The following is a 22302-nucleotide window of genomic DNA, read 5'->3' as shown; positions in this document are numbered from 1 at the left end:
CTTTTAATCAGTTATTTAACCATCTTTGAACCCCTCCTCTTATCCTATAGCAGCTTGCTTTCTCTAACAGACTGGGATAAAACCTTGTCAAAAGCCTTCCTTTTCTGAAGGTCATTTCCATATCACTGCCAGTGCTGTACATGTAGCTCAGATCCCACTTTACAGACAGCTGAAAATGATTAAAACTTGACCCTTCCTGCTCTCTTGATTCTACTGTAATGTGTTTCATTCAAATTTGACCTGCTACTCCCTTCCTTCCCAGTGTTCATCCCCTCTCTTCTTCCCTATTAAGTGATATACACATTCAACAAAATGAAAACAAAAGAAAACATTTCTTATTTGTTTACAGAGCTTTCCAGCTTGTGTTAGCTTACAATATTAAAGGAAATACAGCCACATAAAAATTAGTCTGAAATCTGTCCTGCATTTATTACATGTTAAAAATCAAATCCCACATACTGTTACGTAATTTCCCATCACCTTCACAATGCAAGACATATACATTAACAGACAATAAAGTTTCATTTATTGCTAATATGAAGAAAGTTTTAAAGAGTTTTGCTGCATACTAAAGATACACTGCAGGTTTGGGTTGGTGGGGGTTTTGCAGGGGGGGAAGTGGCGGGGGGTAGAACCTGACAAGGTTTGCGTCTGAAGATTGAAAGCTCCACATATAAAGCTGCAGCCCAGCCAAGGATTTTGATATTCAGATGATGGAGGCGCTACTGTTTTGGAAATATAATTTTTCTTATGGTATATAGGTGAATAGCTCATGCCTAATTACAGATTGAGACAATCTGAAATAGTACAAGTTTAAAACCTTAACGCAGAAAATCAGACCATCAGAATTTCCAATGAAGCATTCATTTTGGAGCAGACAGGCAGCATTGTAACACAAATATAAACAATAGTACAGATGATTTAATTGGATTACTTCACTCCTATGAATTCTTCCAAACAAGCTCTTTAAGAAAGCCAGAAATAGAACCCAACTCATCTTTTCTGGATGTTTTGGCCTATAGCAGTCAGTGATGCTCTCAAAGCATGTTCTCACAGAAGCAGCTGTGTATACACAACAAATCACATCTGGACATGTTTCAATCCAAGAGTGGGTAAGGACAAGCAGAGGTGAGCAGCAGGCTGTCCCTCAACACTAACACCAACAGTTGCCATAGCAACAAGAGAAATCACAAAAGAGGCTGGTATTGATTTTTCCATCCCATGTTCATTGCCATTTCTTCAGAGCAGTCTTACACAGTGCTACCACAACCAACACTGTCGCACATACCCAGGTTCTGAAGTTAATGGGAAATAATAGGGATGAAAAGGCAACAGGGAATAATTACTGCTGCAGTTAGTCTGAGTACACAAAGAACAAGCAACAGAATTTTCATCTTAATGCAAGCTATGTAAGGGGAAAGGGGGGTTGTCAGCACGTACAGGCATGTTTCACCATGCCTTCCATCGACATTTCAAGTTTTCTGTGCATTCTCCTACAGGGCAGCATCTGTCTGTTCTCAGCATTTGTTAACAAGACAGTCACCAATGCCTAGGTCAGGTATTGCAAACAGTAGGATATAGCAAAGGATATTTTGTGCTTAGCTGAAAGCCTGCTACATCATGTCAACGTACTGCAGAATGGCACAGAGCCAAAAGGATAAGAAGGAGAGACTACTCACAAATATAAAGAGATTTTTCAGGTTAACAACAGCATAGCTCCAGAGTCCCTCAAAATATACTACAGCACAACTAAGTTCTATAAACATGGAATAATACATTCCATGAGTATATAAGAGATTTTGGTAAAGACTAATATTGTTTCCAATAATAACGCATAGCTCAAAATTGCATTTAGTTTGCAAATTACAGGATGGTACTTTGTTAATGCTACCACAAGGCTTAAATGAAAAAATGTATTTTGAAGGTTTCACCTTCACAATTAACATCTCTTCTTAGGATACACAAGATGGGAGAAGAAGTGTTTAAAATATTAGACTGAATTAAGAAAGCCTTTTAAGACCATTCCCAACTGTATTCATAAACATTGAATAATGACCAGAATAGTTAGCAGAATGTGGCCCTAGCCAAGAGCAGAAGGCTGCTTATATCAGAAAGATAAAATATTATTCTTGTATACAAGTAGATCACTTCTGCTACGTGCACCCTACATTGTCCCAGTTTTATATTAGCATAACACCACCTCTGTAATCCACTATATTTGCATAAAGCTGAAGTAATAAAGTAATAGTATGGGAAGTACCCAATATCTCCAGAAACTTTATAATTCACAAAGTGATTAGCCCCTCAAGCAAACAAAAAAAAAATTAAAAAAAAAAAAGAAAAGAAAAGAAAATCATCTAACTAGTACAGCCTTCAGAAAATGCAACAGTTCTTCAAGGCAAATACAAAAGGCAGACTGAAAGTGTCTATATTAGTACGGATATTCTTAACAAAAACTTAACATTTATACTTAATAAAAATAGATTCTCAAAAAAAAAACCCCTAAACAATACCTACCAATTGTGTACATCAAGATAACAACTCCACCATAATCCAAACAAATTATAACAGTATGTGATATTTAAGGGCTCTGGGAACCCTGTTAATAACAAGTCTCCCATCATAACTTAAAGAGGCAAATAGCCACGGGTCTGCTGAGGACCATTCAACTGCATATACGCTGTCTTCGTGTTCTTCATAGGTAGCTATTACACTGTCCTGAAGGGGCTCTTTAATCCTAAAATTGAAAAAAAAAAAAAAAAAAAAAGAAAAAAAAAAGAAAAAGAAAAAAAGAAAAAAGAAGAAAATCGTAAGCATCTGTGAACACACTTGATTTAAAAGGCAATATTAAGTGTCACTAACATCTAGATACACAACTTCCCATTTGAAGTATAAGAACGCAGTAGTAGGCTCTAAGGAAATATTTTATACCAGATGTCTGCATGTACCTATGTTTTAGATAACACAGCAGAGTCAAGTCAATGTTAAAGACCCCATTTGGAGGGACAAAGTACCTCTTATTCTCAACTTGAGTGCATTTCCCAGTCTCTCAGCACCTACGCTAAGCATCTCTGTCTCTAAAGCAAGTTAAACTACAGTGTATGATCTAAATGCACTTAAACACACATTTTTATTAATATCTTTTCTCTCGCCATGCTCCATCCCTTCCTTTGCCCCTTTGTTAACTGAATTCTTAAAATAATATATAATCTTATTAGAGGTGTGTAGATAGGTAAGCAGTTGCAGTCCTTAACGTCACAGTCTTTCCTGTGCTGCCATCCTGGACCCATTCTCTCTGGAGTAATGGAAGGGAGATGGAGGCACCATTCTGAACACTTCAATTTTAGTCTCCCATTCTTAGAGTTATAACACCACCAGATTCTCATCTATTATTGTATACCTCACCTTTCACTGCAACACCCAAGCTCCTGGTCACCTACATCATGAGAGACAGATTCTTTTTTGCATTGCAAATATTTAAGGACAGACTCAGGCAATTCTCTGAAGTCCAAACCACCCAAGAGTCACTGATCGTGCTCTGCTAGCTGAGAACAGCCCTTCTTCCCTTCACTCACAGAGCCAGTCCCTCCTCTCAGAACACAACCACAGCACATTATTCTGTAGCTACAGGGTAGGTGAGTTTTCAGAGGATGACCTTACAGCTCCTTCACCCACAGGGGATCACCTCTGTCTGACAGGAATCAGTCAGAAGCATCCCCCTGCCTCCCAGAAACAGCCTTGTATTACAGCTGCAATCCTCCTAACAGAAAGCAAAGCCAAAGAGCCTTGTGAATGCCACTCAATCATTTAAACAGATGCTGCTACTACAGAAATGAAGTGTTGTTATTGGCAGTCTTTGCCCTTTACTGCTGCTCTCTGAAAGCACGTGTCTCTACGATCACAAAGCGTATATGGTATCACATTTGAATCGCTTGCAGGATATCGCTGCTCCACCTAGCCAGCCTAGCCAGCTGTGAATCTAACATCGCAATTAAAGTTCAATTGAATTTAATGAATAAACCAAAAGCAGTCTGATACTTCAGAACAGCTTCAGATGCTTAGTTTCAAGGACTTTTATCATTTAGTTATGCTACATTTAAGGTCAACTAACAAAAAAAGGTCACAGCACAAACAACACGCAGCCCCTGGTTAATTGCAAAGAGCAGGCTTGTTTTGCAGTTCTCCTGAATATGTACTTTGATACAAACCATCTAACACCAGAGAGCTAATAAACACACACACACAGACACTTCATCTCCTGCAATGTGTTTTTCTAACTTCCTGCTAACTGACATGCCTGGTTAAGTGAAAGTTGGTCATGTCCCCAGACAGCAATGTGCTTCGTGCGGTGCTCACCCACTTACCCACAACTCCATTATTCTGAAGGTTTCAGATGTCTCTCCGGATAAGCAGGGGAGTAATGCACGGTGCACATGGCTGTCAGGGGACACGACCGACTTTCAGTTAACCAGGAGTCTCACTTAACCAGAGGTTGGATAAACAAGAACAAATAAGCTTCTAGATTATACTATTTTCTGTATGCTCAGAGTTGTTCCAGTGTTTCTTTTAAATAACACAGTTCATCTAATTTAATTTAGAGAAGTCATAGGGGAATGAGTGTTCAGGAAAGAAGCCTGTAGATGAACTTCTGTTTGGCATTTCCATTTATAACTACAATTTTTAACTGTCTTTTATTTTTGTCTATACACTGAACTTCTTGGGTATGAAAGTAATTTTGTGCCATCCCAGAAAAAGAAAGCATACTACTCCATGTGGTTCTTCAGGCCACATGAGTTCAGTTTTCAGTGGTTTGTGGGGGGTTTTAGGTTTTGGCTTTTTTTAATAGCGCAGATATGTGAAAATATTATGTATAGACTACTTGAACATAAGAATAGCATAGCCTTGAGACAGTTACTGAGAATCTGAGAAAATCCTTATGGAAGTGATCACTTCATGTAAAAGAGCTAGAAACTATACAAGATAATCAGGATGGGAAAAAAGTCATGTCAGAATGACATGTGTCTCAGGAATAATACAGAAGATCCAAAAGAAAATGTTTGTAGAGAATGCTTATGGTACTATGAATGAAAACAGATTAGCCTTTAGATTACGTAATGGGTAATGAGCCCCAAAGGATTCTGCTACTGGAATAAAGAGCAGAATTTATTTCATGAATGTGAAAGACTGTTCCAAATAATTAAAAACACCAAAGGAGCAAGCTTGTTTGTGGTGGGTTTTTTTCCCCTCACAACAGGAATCTCTTGGAGACAGACCACCTTACCCCATCCTAATAAACTTCCAAGAAAACACCTCAGATTTGTCTGCATTTTGGCTATGTGCGTGAATTTTTTGGTAATCCACAGAAAGCTGAGAATACTATTTTTGAATCTATATGAATCTAGAATACTTAGAATTGTTCAGAGTCCCACAACAACCTATTTACTTTCAACAAGATTTTACACAGCTTTTACACATTTTTAAAGAATCAGCTCAGACTCTCCTACCTCCCCAGATATTTAATATAGTTTGGTTAATGCAAGAACTTATAGACTTGACAGCTATGACACTGACATTTATTTAAACAAGGTAACAAAAACTTTTAAAAATATATATATGTGTACATACATATACACACATATATAAACAGAGCCTACAAAAAAAAGATTATTTTGGTCACAGCACATACTAGTGGAACATGTACAAAACAACTTGTATTTATCTTAAGATGTTTCTTCTATTTAGATATTTTAATTATACTTCTGTTTTTATCAGTTGCTACAATTTTATTTCTCCTTAACATACAGTAAGTAATTTCAGAACCTAATATGTCATAGCACTGACAAGTGTATTTTTTCTAATACTCTATTCATAATGTAGTAATGATTAAAAGAATACTGTGCTATACTGCTATACTTTCATGTGCATTATTCTTATCTCAGAAACTTCCCATTTCATAGTTACCAACTCCTGATGACAATGCCCAGGTTACCTGCCTTCTTACATTAGATGCATAACACAGGACACAGAAGAGGAAAGCATTCAAAATGGACTGGATACTGGGCTAGTCAGCAGATCTTTGGCAGGTTTTGGAACAGGGAGGAGAGTTCAGGACCTTAAATTTCTTCCCAGGTAGAGAAGTTAAGAAACAGGAAGAGTAGCTGTACAGAGGTGGATATGAAGTAAACTTTATTCTATGCTACTTTAATAAGTATAATTCAGGTTGTTGCCAAAACACAGAAATTTCTGTTTTGACATAAAAGCTGCAGGTTATGGGTGTAAAAATGTAGTTGCTATGCTATAGCTAGTTTAGTGTACCACAGGTGCAGGTTCTTGGCCTGTTGGTCCCTGATAGAGCAGTCTGACTAGACTATATTTGATAAGCACACTTGGTAATCACTTGTTATGCCTGGCAAGCTTAGTAAGATATTTTCTTTCTAGTCCTAAATCTCCCTCCCCCTTAAAAAGTTACTTTAGTTTCTCATTTTCCTGTACTATTTTAAGGACTTTTTCTGGCCAGATTAAAATACCTTTTTCTCTCCTTATATATGTTCTTGCATTGCACCAACTGACAAGGCATCAAACTCTTATGTCATCAAGAACTCATAGTAAGAAACGTGTAATCTCTACCTACATCCTGCATAAATTTAAGACCTGTGCCACACAGAGCTGAAACTGGACCGCTTTCTCTCTTTAGTGTTATTCACATAGCATGACCCCTACCAGCCTCTCCTATGAAAGGAGAAGAGCTTTCATTTTACTAGATAACTTTGAGGTTAATTGTGTTACAGACTTGAGAGAGAAGCCTGTTAAGCCTTGGATAATTGTTTTCATGTAGAGAGCTGTTATTTCCAATTACTTCTCATGCTAACAACCACTTAAGTTTTCAGTGCTTGCGATTCTGTATTGTCACCACAATGTTCAATAAAATATGTTTTTCAGAGTCACCAAAAATCATTAATTCCTTATCACAGTCAAAATTAAATCCTCTTTAATCTAAAAATTACTATGAAATAGATGTGATTCAACAGAGCAGCAACATGTACTGCAGCGTCCAATATGAATCCTGAAAAGCATGTCATTAGATTCCAGAATAAGCCCTGTGGATGCCCTTTCCCTTTAACTGCAGGAGAAAACTTAGCAACTGTAAGGTTTTGTTTCTGGTAAGCCTAGACAACACATTACTTCCTCTTTCACTCTCTTATACTGGAACACAATTTTTATATATAATAATTGGCCATTCGTATTATTGTAACCATTATCTCCCCCCCCCCCCCCCCCCCCCCAAAAAAAACCCAAAACAAACCCAAACCAATAGCCTTCTGAACTGCTTCTACAGGAAATGCTATCTTTAAAAACAGGAAATTCATATTTTAATACAACATGTTTCATAGTTGTCCTAATACACAAAATGAATTAAAGAGGGTATATCTCCTGATAAGGGTTAAAGAAAGAAATAGTATGGAAAAAAACACACATTTTTAAAGCAAAATAGTCTAAGAATTGGAAAGTGCTGCTGCACTAGATTTGGCCCAGCTTCTTACATATCCAACCAAGTCCTGAATACTGGCATTCCCCAAGACAGGAACTATTTAAGCTGTTTTAATTAATTGAGTCTCTTCATGGATTCCATAGCATAATCCCATGACTTCTAGATTTCTCCGAGACATAAATACCACAAGCAAAATATCATCAAGATTAAAATTGGCAGCTGTATGAAAATACCCTGAAAGCCTGCCTTATCATGAACGTTTGGCAAATACTTTTTAAAGTATCAATGCTGACAATTCATTCTCCTGAAGTCACTGGTGTGTATACAAAGGTGTTATGTTAGATCACACAGTTTGTATGTATTATCATGAAACCACATCATTTACTATTCAAAAGGCTCCAAACTACGTTTCTATCACAAAAGGTAGAAAACACCACACCTCCTTTAGACGGAATTTTGAAGGAATCTCTTTCTACAGAGAGGCCACCCACCATTTTCTCTCTGGTCCATTCTGATTGCAAAATAGGTTCCTACACTTAAAATCTCATTAAAAACTTCACTATCTCAATGAGATACTCTGTACTGGAAGGACCAATCCTTTACATGTCTCAGCTTTAAATGCAAAATGGTGAGAAGTGCTTGTGTTAGATTTTGTTCTGTTTGTATCAAAGGACAGTGTGGCTAACATCTATGGTGAAAAAGATGGAAACATCACACTTCAGAAACACACTACAAATGTATTTCTTAATGTGAATTTCTGGTACCCTTTTCAACAGATAACAAAGATAAGGATAAGCTTAGAACATATTGTCAAAAAATGTAGCATAAGGGAGAATGCAGCCTACTGACCTTAGTAATCAGTTCTGCCAATGAAAACACAGCAGATATCTTAAGCCTGTAAACCACAAAGAGAGCTACGGGATCTGGTAGCTCATTCTGCAAAATTAAAGTTTAAGGACGGCTTCCTTTTCAGGACTGATGTATAAGTTCAAAATGCTATTGACCATATAAATCTTTTCATTGGTATGGATACAGAAAAGGCTTTTTCTCTTAAAAAGCAAGTCCTCCATTATCCATTCAGTCTAGTCACGAAGTTCTGGCCATAGAAGTCATGAAGAATGAAAACACTGCTGTACATGCAGAATGTACCTTGTTGGTGCTTCTAAGGGAGCGAATGGCCTTCCCACGTTGTGTATCATCAGTATACCAAACACAGACCTACAGAGTTTAAAATTCAAACCTATAAGGCAAATAAATTGTATCAGCTTTGTGTGGCAAGGTTTTGGTAGAGGGGGGGGTTACAGGGGTGGCTTCTGTGAGAAGCTGGTGGAAGCTTCCCCCATGTCTGACAGAGCCAATGCCAGCCGGCTCCAAGACGGACCCACCGCCGGCCAAGGCCGAGCCCATCAGCAATAGTGGTAGTGCCTCTATGAAAACATTTTTAAGAAGGAAAAAAAGTTGCAGGACAGACACAGAAACAGCAGCCAGAGAGAGGAGTGAGAATATGTGAGAGCAACAGCCCTGCAGACCCCCAGGTCAGTGCAGAAGGAGGAGGATGAAGTGCTCCAGGCACTGGAGCAGAGATTCCCCTGCAGCCCGTGGGGAAGACCATGGTGAGGCAGGCTGTCCCCCTGCAGCCCAGGGAGGTCCACGGGGGAGCAGATCTCCACTTGCAGCCTGGGGAGGACCACATGCCGGAGCAGGGGGATGCCCAAAGGAGTCTGTGAACCCACGGGAAGCCCGCGCTGGAGCAGGCTCCTGGCAGGACTGGCAGATCTGTGGAGAGAGGAGCCCATGCTGGAGCAGGTTTTCTGGCAGGACTGGTGACCCCGCGAGGGACCCACACTGGAGCAGTCTGTGCCTGAAGGACTGCAGCCCGGGCAAGGGACCCTCACTGGAGCAGTTCGTGAAGAACTGCAGCCCGTGGGAAGGACCCACGTTGGAGAAGTTCATGGAGGACTGTCTCCCGTGGGAGGGACCCCACGCTGCAGCAGGGAAGAGTGTGATGAGTCCTCCGCCTGAAGAGGATGAAGCAGCAGAAATAACGTGTGATGAACTGACCGTAAACCCCATTCCCCATCCCTCTGTGCCACTGGGGGGGGCGGGGGGGGGGGCCTAGGTAGAGAATCTGGGAGTGAAGTTGTGCCCAGGAAGAAGGGAGGGCTGGAGGGAAGGTGTTTTGAGATTTGGTTTTGTTTCTCATTACCCTACTCTGGTTGATTTGTAATAAATTGAGTTAATTTTCCCCAAGCTGAGTCTGTTTTGGCCATGATAGTAATGGGTGAGTGATCTCTCCTTTCCTTATCTAGACCCACGAGCCCTTTGTTATATTTTCTCCCCCCTGTCCAGCTGAGGAGGGGGGAGTGATAGAATGGCTTTGGTGGGCACCTGGCATCCAGCCAGGGTCAACCCACCACATAAGTATATTCCAATAACTAAAGAAAAGGAATCCTGCTTGGTGAGTAAAGATGGTCACACTAAACTGCAAGAACCTAGTAGGTTTTGTTTATTGTTAGAAATAGCAATGTAGAATTAAAATGACTGCCAGACTAGTTTAATACAACAAAATATAGACTCACTAACATAAGGACTTTGGATGACCAAAGAACAAAGAAAGGATGTAAGACAGTCACCACCTCCCTTTGAAGGAAGACAGTGCTCTGCAGATGTCTAGAAGGGAACTGACAGACACTTTTAGGAGCTTTGGAATCATGGCAAGTTCAGTGTTGCAGAGAGGAAGTCCTTGCAACACCAGAGTGCAAAGCCACTAAAGAGAGGACAAGGAGAAGCCCACCTTAATCAGTTACATTCATAGATGTGGAATGACCCCATGTTTTAAATGTTATGTTCAAACTGATACATTGAAAATCACTCCCTATATTCTTGTCCAGGTGCACGAGCTTTGTCTTGGGGATGAAAGCTAAATGCGCCCCAAATACTCACCTCTTCTGTTCTGTTTTCATTTGTTTTGTACACTTTTTTATACCTCTGGATCAAGGTGCTAGAAATTAAGCTAGGAGTACAGCATTTCATTCCCTATTTCTCAGCTAATTTTTTTCCGTATTTGAATTGTGCATTAAATTACCCAGACTAGGGACTTGACCAGAATACACCATAGCTCTCCTCTGGCCACGTCCCTTTAACTCCTCTCTGCGGACAGCTCAATCCTTTTTAGACTACCTACTTTCGACAGAGGCTTTGGGCTTCCCAGACAGAAAGCACTGATGCTTTTCCTTATTCAGTGCAAGAAAACAAATGCAGTTGGCATATTTCTCCTAGACACATTTCACAAAGGCAATGCATGCACAGCTAGCATGTTTTGGAACAAACAAAAGCCACTGTTAGTGAGAAGAGATAAACTCGAGAATATGGCTGATGGCAAAACAAAATTCTAAAGGGAAGGATCAGAAGTCTCCAAAGATGATTCAGAAGGCACTAAAGGTCCCTGATCTGCAAATAGTCAGGGGCTAGAAGCATACCCAGGGGAGGTATCATCTCCTTTTCCTGTTTTTATAATCTTTCCTCTTGGCCACTATCAAGAGACATGATGTACAGGCTAGGGAGACCTTTGATATGAAACAGGGAGGCTGCTCTTAATGTTTTTATGACTGATGAGAGAAACAACAACAATAGCAGTTTAAAAGTAGGGAAGAGACCGCAAACTAGTTGCTCTGATCTGAATCAGCAGTTAAGAGGAACTAAAGGTCACTCGATTGCAACAAGTGACAGATCCTCATGCAATAGTTCTAGTTTTATTGCTTATGTAAGCGTGTTCTGGTCTCCAAGATGGGAGCACATAGAGTTCCAAGATGTCAAAGACATACATGGACAACCACCCAGAGGAGAAACCTCAAAGAATAATTCCTTAGTAACAATAGAACAGCAACTTTTGGATTGTTGTCTATTCATTATTCAGTGAACCTGTACTCTTTTCTTAAAAAGGAAAAAGTTACCTCCAAATAGTTATTTTGCAGTTGCAAACCTTAAAAAGTAGGCAGTTACTACAGAAAATCTGTGAAGAATAAACGAGTGGGTAGATTCATGCATTGTTCTACATGGCTGAACAATGAAGTGTTAAACTGACATATTACTTGCTTCTGTCTCTAGCCAAGCAATACGATAAAAATTAGAAAGTTTACTACAAAATATATTAAAAATTAACATGAGCCTTAAAGATCTCAGAAGTCTTAGCTGTGCACATTGGTATTACAATTCAACGTTTTTAAAATATGGGGATATTTGCTAAGCAGAAAAAAAAAACCCAAAACAAACTTTGAAGATACAACTGGTACATACTCTTCATTTTTATATTTAATCCAATAAATATTTTTACAAGTTACTTTATTCAGAACATGAAAAATAGGTAGCCCCTGAGGAAAGAGCCTTTTTTCTTCTTTCCACTCGATATTTCAACCTTCTTTTCAGATACATTTGGTCACTCAGTCTGAAGGTGACTGGCTGGAGATACTAGTTGTACAGACACCTGCTCTTCCTGGTGTATTTCAAGGTACACCCAGAAAGGACATTTTCTTTTTCAAGATTTGTGTGCTAATTAATAGCAAATCAGATGCCCTCCAAAACAGGATAAAATTGAACCCCATGAGGCTATAACACTGTCTTGAAAGTCTAGAACACACCCAAGCAAAAAACCAAAACACACACCCCCCACACCACACCAAACCGTACAATAAAAACCTGTTTTACACAAGAGACAGTACCCACAGAATGGTGGAACAGACTCTTCAAAGAGGTCTCCAGGAGGGAAACGAGTACTAAAGGCTAAATATTTGGCACTAGTGGTTGACTAACAAGAAGTATTCCCAACAGCTGTTATGCCCTGCTTCATTAGTGTGCTCAGAACTAAACAGACATTCAGCTGGCAACAGCTCAAGGCTGGTGAGCACCTTGCAAACATCCTTCCAGCTCAACTCAGAACAAGGAGGGGGGGACAAAAAAAACCCACAAAACAAGACTCTTACAGTACCAATTAAATGTTACAAAAGCTAATGTGATTTCCCAGGTTTTATAGAGAACAGATTAGCAGCTGAAAAACATGTATTTAAAAGGCAAATGCAGTACTGGTACTCTTGTAGCTTCCGGAAACAGGCAAGGGCTCTACATCATTGCTATACAAGTCAGTCATGATGTGGTTTACATCCATCCCATAGCCAAAGGAAAAGATGCATTATATTTGTTGTATTGCTTTGCATATTCTTGGTTTCAAAAATTCCTATTCTAGAAACAATCACTTGTGTTTTAATAAGGCAACCTACACGGTCTACAATCAACAGAAATTCAGAACTCCAGATACCCTACTATACAACATCTGTCAGAACACTATTTACTTGTGATTTTGTTTATATTAACACATTTCCACCATATTTAAAAAAAAAAAAAAGTATCTTTCTCACTTCCATTAACGCTATTTATCTTCCATCCAGAACAGAATAAATTGCAATCCCCAGCCAAATGTAAGGAACCAAAAGGTACATCATATTTAAAATGCTGTAGTTTAGTTATGTTCTAGAAAGTATGTACTGTTGATGTGAGCAAATTTCTAGGTACTTAATTTGATACACCTTGATTTTCTAGGCACTTACATCACCTATTGCCTCCAGAGGCATCTTGTACATTTAAAATGAACCATTTCTATATATGGGATAGCTTCCTTATTTAAGATTTTAAAAAAATGGTTTCCAAGTCCTTTATGTGAAGCCAAAATGTCAAAACTATTCGGAGCAAAACTACATCATTATTCATAAAATAAAGGTGCAAGAGCAACCTTAAAAATGCAACTAGAGAAGTAACCTAAACTTTATTTAGAATTTTAACTGAAACTTCTAGCAAACAGAGCTGAGCAACCGGGGGATCTTTTTTGTAATTTCCTTGTTCCTCATCCCATCTGACTATTCTTCATTTAAAAAGACAGTTCAGGAGGTAATCTGCCTATTTCATTGCAGACAGCTTTGCATATTAAAATAAATTAACAGAAGTAACAAAACAACTGCTCAGTACAGACATGAGGAACATAGATATCGACAGTTGAAAAGAATAGAAAAATACAGACTAAAGCCTGTTGGTCTCAAAATATTTTACATGAGTTTCAGTATCATTATCTTCACTTTGTAAAGAAAGTTTGCTGAAGATCACCATGTAAGCTAGTCACAAAATTAGAAAGCCTCAGCCCACACTAGATCTACAGAACTCCCTATATAGATTTATATATTCATAAAGAAGTACAGAGCGCAAAACAAGCATCATATATTGCACAATGAAAAAGTTGAAAGCAGACAAAAATGGAGGATAAAGAAATTATTATTTCAGCATTTCAGTTAACAATTTACTAAAAACCCCATCTCTCCAAAATTCACATGCAAAATACGTGATTTCTCACACACCCAAGCGGATGCTGTTTAGAAATGCTTGCAATAACATGCATTTTTCTCTACCAAGACTGTCAAAAAACCCCAAACTTTTGTTTTGCTTAAAGTAAGGTCTGATGAGTTACTGGTTTCTAGAGCAGTCAGCAATATTAAGTGTGAAATGGACAAAAAAGTTAATGTATTTATACTTCTTTTTTCTGCCTGTGCAGAAGCTCACCATTAGACTGGTAATATTTCCTCAAGGTTAGAACACATACACAGAATAAATGCAAAAAGCAGATTTTTCAACGCTCACTTAACCCAGATTATTGTATGTGCTTGACTTGATCCAGAGCTCCCTTAAAGTGAATCTTTTCACTGATCCAGTGGACTTTAGGACTGGTCGTTGGCATCACCATCCCCTTCCTACCAGTGAACATATTATGACCGCGCCAATCAGATTTAAATTGTGTATTGCACCCAAGACTGAGTAAAAGAAGAACGAAGTAGGAATTAGAACTACTTACCAGAAAGGCCGGTATACAAAAATCCTAGTCAGCAAAAAAATAGCATGTTAACCATTACATTGAAAAGACCAACTATAAGCATCTGCATAAAACTCAGGAAACTTCATACTTCTCTTCTTGATGCTGGTCCTCTTGGTCACTTAGTTCGTCATCATCTACCATATGCCCAAATGGTTCAGAAGAAATTGATACCATATTAGACAGAATAACTCTGCTGTCACTGCTTCCTGTAAGGATCAGCTGATCATGAGAATGATTGTATCTGACATTCCAGACCCTAAAAAATGAAATCAGAAAGAACAAAAGGCTATTCTTGGCAGGTACTGCATCAATGTTAAAGGATTTTTTTTTTTTCTAAAAACAGCACTAAAAACTGATCTGTGACTTAAATATTGTAAGTATGCATAGAAGTGATGTGCCTCACTCCAAAGACTGCCATCTTCATATGGCTTTTAAGCTTCCACATGATCTGTTTTCTGAGGTGTCTTTAAAACTCAACAAATAATTAAAAAAAAAAAACCCAAAAAACAAAGAACAAAACACACTATTCAGTGGTATCATTCCTTGAGGGTACATGCCAATTCATTGTTTAGTAAGTCAGATAAATATTTAAGTTCTAAATATAAAAATTTGCCCAGAGCAAAATATGGATTAGAAATACCCTGTTAAACAAAATCTCACAACATTCTTACAGTAAAGTTTAAAATAGACTCTAAAACAAAAGTAGGATTATATTTCTCTTCAATTTTAACATTTTACATATCAAGTTAATACCAAATGTCTTATGGTTCTTGTTTTATTCTTTTTCTTTTAATCTTCTGGAAAAAAGTATGAATGCTGCTTCTGTTAATTCACATCTTCATTCCCCTCAAAGTAGCTTCAGGGTCCAGATTTATTTTCCAAGAATTACTCCAACCCAAATTTTGTAAAATATGAGCTGCTCATCTTTTCTTAACCACTGAAGTCTGCAAACATCAGACAAGATTCTCTCCTTGCTCCAACTACAGGCCAGAGCAGTAGATACAGGCTCTAAATATTATCTCAGAGAATAAAATGACTCTTGTATATTCTGGCTTAAGGGCTGTGAAGAGCATGAAAAAAAGTGTGGCTGAATTATTGAGCATTTCAACCATTCCACAACAGAAGGATAGATGGCAGCTGATTTTCTGCACATCAGGTGCAACAGATCAGGCTCAATTTGAGCAGGCACACCTGTGTCCCAGCTGGCCCCTACAAGCCAAGTTCCGTGCTGTGCTTCTCAAAGGTGTACCCTATCTCCCAACAATGTTAACGACAGTTTCTTGCCAATTAGACTAACGTTGTCTAAACTCTTAATTTACAATCACACAAGGAACATTCACACATTGAAACCCTTCCTCTGTGCGGAAAAATGATTATTCACAATAGCACAAACATAGTTAGTTTGCATTGTTCCTAAACAGTAAAATAATTAGCTGAATAAATTACATAAGCCATCCACCCACAAATCAGCATGCAGATAATTTGTTCTACCAGTGGGAATGCTCCTCTAGTGTCTTCACTGGTTCAGTGACATTTCTTGTGTCCCAGAATTTCACCTTGCAGTCATCTCCACAGCTAGCCAGGTAGTACTGTTTATTGGGATTAAAGTCTAGGTCTCGTACCAGCTGTCCGTGTGCATTTTCTATGCAATATATCTGTCTGTAAAACACATTAAAAAAATTAAATGGTCTATAAAAAGCTAACTGCACTCCACTGACAGGAATCTGTTTCCCTGGAAACTTGCATAATCCCCTTAGCACCCGCAGACCTAGAGTTCCCACCGCTGGTACATAGTTTAGGGAAATCCCAGCTGTTAACAACAGTGACTTGTATAGATTTCTCAGCTTGCATTGAAGCTTTGCTCTTTCCTTCTTTGCATTAGGATCGTCTGGAGCTAAAAGGAAACAGTTGTTCCAGATGATTCTAGCACAGCTCTCTTGACAACTGTTATGAAATCTCTGCTACTAAACCACAATATTTTCAGATAAGAGCTTCTTCACCCCTAAGTAATTATATTAATTCTGTATTTATGACATCTAGTTCTCCCTACATGAAAAGCTGAGATGCAAGGGATGCAACACATATGAACAACAGCTTTTCATTATTGCACTATTTTGAACTTAACCTTTTTGAGCTCTGGCATTTATCATTAATTTACCTGTGGCCCTTAAACTACTCAAGCCATGTGCATACTCATCCATCTGGACCGCTTCAGAAAACATTTGTAGTACTGCTAACAACCTAGCATCCTTATTCAAAATATCATGTTCCACCAGTTTCTCTCCCTACCTTGCCTCTTAAACTTGGGTTTTGTTTTGTTTCCACTATTGCATTACCAGTTTTCTCAAAGCCACCATCTACCAAAGCTTTGCTTAGATTTGACAGTCTCCTACAACCTTCACCAGAACTTGTCAACACTTTGTAAACTTTTTTCTTTCTTAGAATGAAAGATGTTTCTCTTCAGAAAACATAGACTGACCAAAACTTTGTATTTCTTGCGCTGTACATATGGTCTCCTGTCAAGACCAGACAGAGAAGTCTCTTGCTGTTAATACCTAACTACTAATACAAAGGAAAGTAGCTCCATAAGGAGAGATTCAAAGTATAGCAGGCCTATACTAAGCCCTATCCTGACAGCTATGGCAGTCACTCGGGATAGAAGATATTACCTAGATATCCGAGGTCAATACTCTTCTCAATTTCAGAGATTAAGGATATCACTGAGGTATGCCTTTCTACCAGATATTCTAGGAGCTGAATTCAACATTTCCTCTTAATTTCTTGAAACATTTTTATGGGAAAATTTTTAAATCTCAAACATGCTTGCAGCAATAGAACACTTTTCCTCCTTTATTGCACCTTTCACTTCTTTCTTGCACTTCTTGCATTGCTCATGGAAATGTGTGTAAAGGCTCAAAAAGAAATACCACTGTCCACTGTATATTCAGCAGTGCCTACCATGAAAGTCTTTATCCCAACTTAACTATCATTCTGACCACTCGATCCCTTTCCATCCTGTGGTGGGTTGACGCTGGCTGGACACCAGGTGCCCACCAAAGCCATTCTATCACTCCCCCCTCCTCAGCTGGACAGGGGGGAGAAAATATAACAAAGGGCTCGTGGGTCTAGATAAGGAAAGGAGAGATCACTCACCCATTACTATCATGGCCAAAACAGACTCAGCTTGGGGAAAATTAACTCAATTTATTACCAATCAACCAGAGTAGGGTAATGAGAAACAAAACCAAATCTCAAAACACCTTCCCTCCAGCCCTCCCTCCTCCCCGGCTCAAATCCACTCCCAGATTCTCTACCTAACCCCCCGCCCCCCCCCCAGTGGCACAGAGGGATGGGGAATGGGGTTTACGGTCAGTTCATCACACGTTATTTCTGCTGCTCCTTCCTCCTCAGGGGGAGGACTCATCACACGTTATTTCTGCTGCTCCTTCCTCCTCAGGGGGAGGACTCATCACACTCTTCCCCTGCTGCAGCGTGGGGTCCCTCCGACGGGAGACAGTCCTCCACGAACTTCTCCAACGTGGGTCCTTCCCACGGGCTGCAGTTCTTCACAGACTGCTCCAGTGTGGGTCCCTCGCGGGGTCACCAGTCCTGCCAGAAAACCTGCTCCAGCGTGGGCTCCTCTCTCCACAGATCTGCCAGTCCTGCCAGGAGCCTGCTCCAGCGCGGGCTTCCCGTGGGTTCACAGACTCCTTTGGGCATCCCCCTGCTCCGGCGTGGGGTCCTCCCCAGGCTGCAAGTGGAGATCTGCTCCCCCGTGGACCTCCCTGCGCTGCAGGGGGACAGCCTGCCTCACCATGGTCTTCCCCACGGGCTGCAGGGGAATGTCTGCTCCAGTGCCTGGAGCACCTCCTCTACCTCCTTCTGCACTGACCTGGGGGTCTGCAGGGCTGTTTCTCTCACATATTCTCACTCCTCTCTCTGGCTGCCGTTTCTGTCCCACCAACTTTTTTTCCTTCTTAAATCTCTTCTCCCAGAGGCACTACCACTATTGCTGATGGGCTCGGCCTTGGCCGGCGGTGGGTCCGTCTTGGAGCCGGCTGGCATTGGCTCTGTCAGACATGGGGGAAGCTTCCAGCAGCTTCTCAGAAGCCACCCGTGTAACCCTCCCACTACCAAAACCTTGCCACACAAAGCCAATACACTTCCCAAACATGAATATTCTTTTCTTTCACTCTATCATGCTACCTACGACAATAATACCTACACTGAATTTCCCACTCACATCATGAATTAAGGCCAGACCACATGAACTTTTTCTCCAGCTACTGGCTCCACCTTCTCATATTCTTTTTTCATATTTTTTAGAATATGTTCTTGGAGTCTGAATTTTCCTGATACAATTCTCTCTTTAAATCCATTCAGCCTAGTGTCTGTCTCCTCTGCTTCACAAGCTTTTCTCTGATTAAGACTGCTAGTCTAGGATTAAGACCAGTCTAGTCTAGGAGTCTTCCCACCAACATCTTTTTTTCCTCCCCTTCTTTGTTTGCTATGTCCAAAATAATATACTCCCTCTATCTTACAGCTATCATAATCGCACTATGTGGAAGTGGCTATTTCTAGCTACTTCTTTAGTATCTCTCCTCTCTTATTCTTTGCCAGTATAGCAGTTTTCTGTCCTTGATTCCCTACCCCTCCTCATTTTTTGCTTCTTATACTGCCACATTTTATACTGCCCTGACTTTAAACTCCTACTTCTAGCCTAACTAGTCATTATCAAATATTCACATCATTCTAGACATATTACAGTGTAATTGCAGATGAGACTTAGTCTTGCACATATTTTTCAAGTACACTGCAAACAGCTCTTTGGCATAGCCTAGTACTCGTAAATTGGTTCAAGGACTATCTAACCTGAGCTTCACTTAAAGTAATTAGAATTGTGGGGTTTGCTTTTGTTGACCAACCTACGCTTTCATTGAGAATCTTGTTAATGTCTATCTGGACTATCTATCTTTCATAAAAGTTACTCAGAGTATTCACTTAATGCAAGATAGAGATGCTTTTTCTAATGAGACAGAGCATGTAGCAGACTTCACAACATTTAACATTTTCTGCTTAGAAACACAGGCTTTAATCTTAAGGTCTGCATGCTATATATTAAAAATAGGATGATTACAAAAACATCACAAAAAGGCAACTTAAAAACCCACCCTTTCTCCTTTGACCTTTCTTTCCTCTCTTGTACACTTCATTTAAGAGTCTTCATAAATGAAAGCATACACATATATATACGAAGTTAGATTTCTATATATCCTTTTACAAGGCAAAGAACAGGACTTCCAAACCTGATGACAAATGTACAGGAAGTGACTTTTAATTACTATATTTGTATTTTTAGCTTTTGTTCCTTAAATTAAATAAACCTTTTCAGCAAAAACACCCCGGGCTGGCAAACACGGGGATTTATTGCTACACCCCTGAGCTGGCAGGAACCATAGAACTAAATTTAAAGTCATCCCCCTTTAAGGCAACAAAAGTTATTACAAGACATCAGTCTTCTCGGTTTAGTGATAAATTACTATGTGCTAAGGGGATAAAGCGTATCTTAAAAAAGCTTGCACAGGCTTTAGTAGTCATGGCAACAGATGTGCACAACATTACTCCTTTGCTTATCAAAATCACAGCTGAGCAGGGGGGAACACACCTTATTAGGTATATTCAAAGCTTTAATTGATTTGGCTATGATTTTGATAGATTCAGTAGTTTCATATAATCACCATGCTACAATCTTTAATATAATATAGTATAGCATACTATTTGTTAAAATCAGAAAAGTGAAGAGTGAACTTAACCTGTGAGCTACCTTCAGAGATTAAAGTTACCGTTAAATAGTATGCTATGAAGACAGTTCATAGCTTAGTCAGGACTGCTGTTAAAACACTTTCAGGTTGAATTACAGAACAGCTTCATTCAGGTAATGCCTATATATTGAGCAAATCATCTTGAGACTAGTACATAGTTCAGTAAAACTCAACATACAAGTTAGAATTAAAGCTGAGGGGGGAAACCCAGAGAAAACCCTTTACTAAATTGTAAATATATCAGCTATGCAAGCCCAACCATTCCTTTTATAAATGATAGCTTTGCCACATTTCTAATATTAAAAAAAAAACAAACAAACAACCAAAACGTTAGGAGCAATGAAAAAATCTATTTTCAAAGGAGACTGTATTTTCTAGAGAACAAGACTGCAATTTCTCATTACCTCATGCTTCGTGTATCCCATCCTCGAACAGTGGTATCATTGGCTGTTGCAATCTGTGTACAATTATGGTGTGGACTCCATCTTCCAGAAGTAAATTTTAATTGTCCTTTCCCTTCCAAGGCTGTAGAACTAGAGAGCTAAAATAATGAAACAAAGCTGGCAATGTTTCTAAATGTAACGCTAAAATGAAATTAGTTCCACTGAAGACAAAAACTGCACAATAACCTATTGTTCCAAGTGTAACAGACTATCAAAATCCTAGGATAAAAAATGGAAAAAATTAAAAGCTAGGGCTGATTTTGTATCTCACAAAGTAATTTTTACAAAGGCTTATACAGTGTAATGTATCCAGAAATATAAGAAGTACTGTACTACTTTATAAACTAAAATAAGCAACCTCAGATCATTTGTTGAAACAGTAGATAGACAATATGGGCACATTGCACAAATCTGTAGCTGCCTCAGACAAACACACACATGCATGTAGTTTCATGAACAGTCTTACAAGACTGTTTTTCCATGTCAAAATGTCAAATTTTATCTGTAGGAACAGTGTCAAAGACTCTTCAATAAACATATAGCAGCTTTCAAAGATAAAAAAATCAAGGCCCAGGTGCCCACGTCATCACATACACGCCTATTAAAATAACAGTGAGTACTAGATCACAAATCTACAATCTGTGAGAATTAAAGGTTTCAGTTCCAAAACCAGGCTTGCATGTCATTGAGCAGACAGCTCTCCATCTCTACAGTTAATGAAAAGGTACAAAGCCACCAACTTTCTCTTTGAAGTTGTACAGCAAGTTATCCTCCAATTCCATGTGAATGCGGGGAAAAATGAAGCTGCAAACACTGCAAATTACTTTGACTTCTAATCACGTACTGAAAATGATTGTTTAATATCTAAAAGGGGGTGGGGAGAAAAACCAAAATACTTGCATTTTAATCAGATATAAAATTTATACAAATTTCCAGAGGCTAGGCAGACAGCAGACTTATTTGGTTACCTTTCACATGATGTTCATATTTCAAAATGTTTCATTAAGTATTTCACAAAAGCAGATTACTGTGCTGGATCTTGTTGGATCACTTTTCTCCTTTACCTAAATCCTAACACATCATAAATATTCTATTACATAGAAGTTTTCTCAGCACAAATATTACACTTTGATGGATGAAAAAGGCTAAAACATACATACTGCTTACATTAACTTTAACTGATGTCAACAGAAAAATACGCTGGCAATACAAGACTGCTTAAATCTATTTGTATATGGTACCAATGTCCATTTCTGTATATTGCTAACTTTTTACTATTACAGTTTTACCCAGAAGATCATATTTATTTAGCATTCAGATTAACAATCTAGAAATCACAACCCTTCTATCACTGAAGTCTATGCTACCTAAGATGTGTTGTCTTCCAAACATTTTGCAGTTGGTTTTGGTTTGGGTTTTTTTTTTTTGTTTGTTTGTTTGGTTTTTTAAGAATGTAGAATTCCCAGCATGCAGGATCATATATCGCTCCTGTGTTCATAAGTGATATAATGCTGTGGTCAAATCTACTCCTCTAGCACCATTCCTCTTTAAGTACAAATACTGTCTGAAAGCCTTTCTACAACTTGCAGATTATTAATATAAAGAAAAATACTGCACAAGACACCAGACGTGGGATAA

At 38.9% G+C, this 22302-nt stretch overlaps 1 protein-coding gene across 3 annotated transcripts in view; it reads right to left on the bottom strand.

Moving 5' to 3' along the window:
• Positions 1 to 404: 404 nt before the first annotated feature.
• EIPR1 (EARP complex and GARP complex interacting protein 1) overlaps positions 405 to 22302 on the bottom strand; it is a 96477-nt gene continuing 74579 nt past the window's right edge. The window contains exons 6-11 of one of the 3 annotated variants that reach the window (XM_069805871.1): positions 20626 to 20762; positions 15891 to 16058; positions 14488 to 14655; positions 14379 to 14402; positions 2518 to 2737; positions 405 to 1295 (exon numbers count right to left, since the gene is read on the bottom strand). In XM_069805871.1, the coding sequence (XP_069661972.1) occupies positions 2563 to 2737; positions 14379 to 14402; positions 14488 to 14655; positions 15891 to 16058; positions 20626 to 20762 (672 nt within the window). In that variant the 3' untranslated portion in view covers positions 405 to 1295; positions 2518 to 2562. Of the gene's footprint in view, positions 2738 to 14378; positions 14403 to 14487; positions 14656 to 15890; positions 16059 to 20625; positions 20763 to 22302 lie in introns of all 3 variants that reach the window. The other 2 variants (XM_069805870.1, XM_069805873.1) reach the window with 2 other exon arrangements.

This window comes from Haliaeetus albicilla, chromosome 18 (genome assembly GCF_947461875.1).
Source record: "Haliaeetus albicilla chromosome 18, bHalAlb1.1, whole genome shotgun sequence".
Taxonomy (NCBI): Eukaryota; Metazoa; Chordata; class Aves; order Accipitriformes; family Accipitridae; genus Haliaeetus; species Haliaeetus albicilla.
This window is presented reverse-complemented; position numbering and strand designations above follow the sequence as displayed.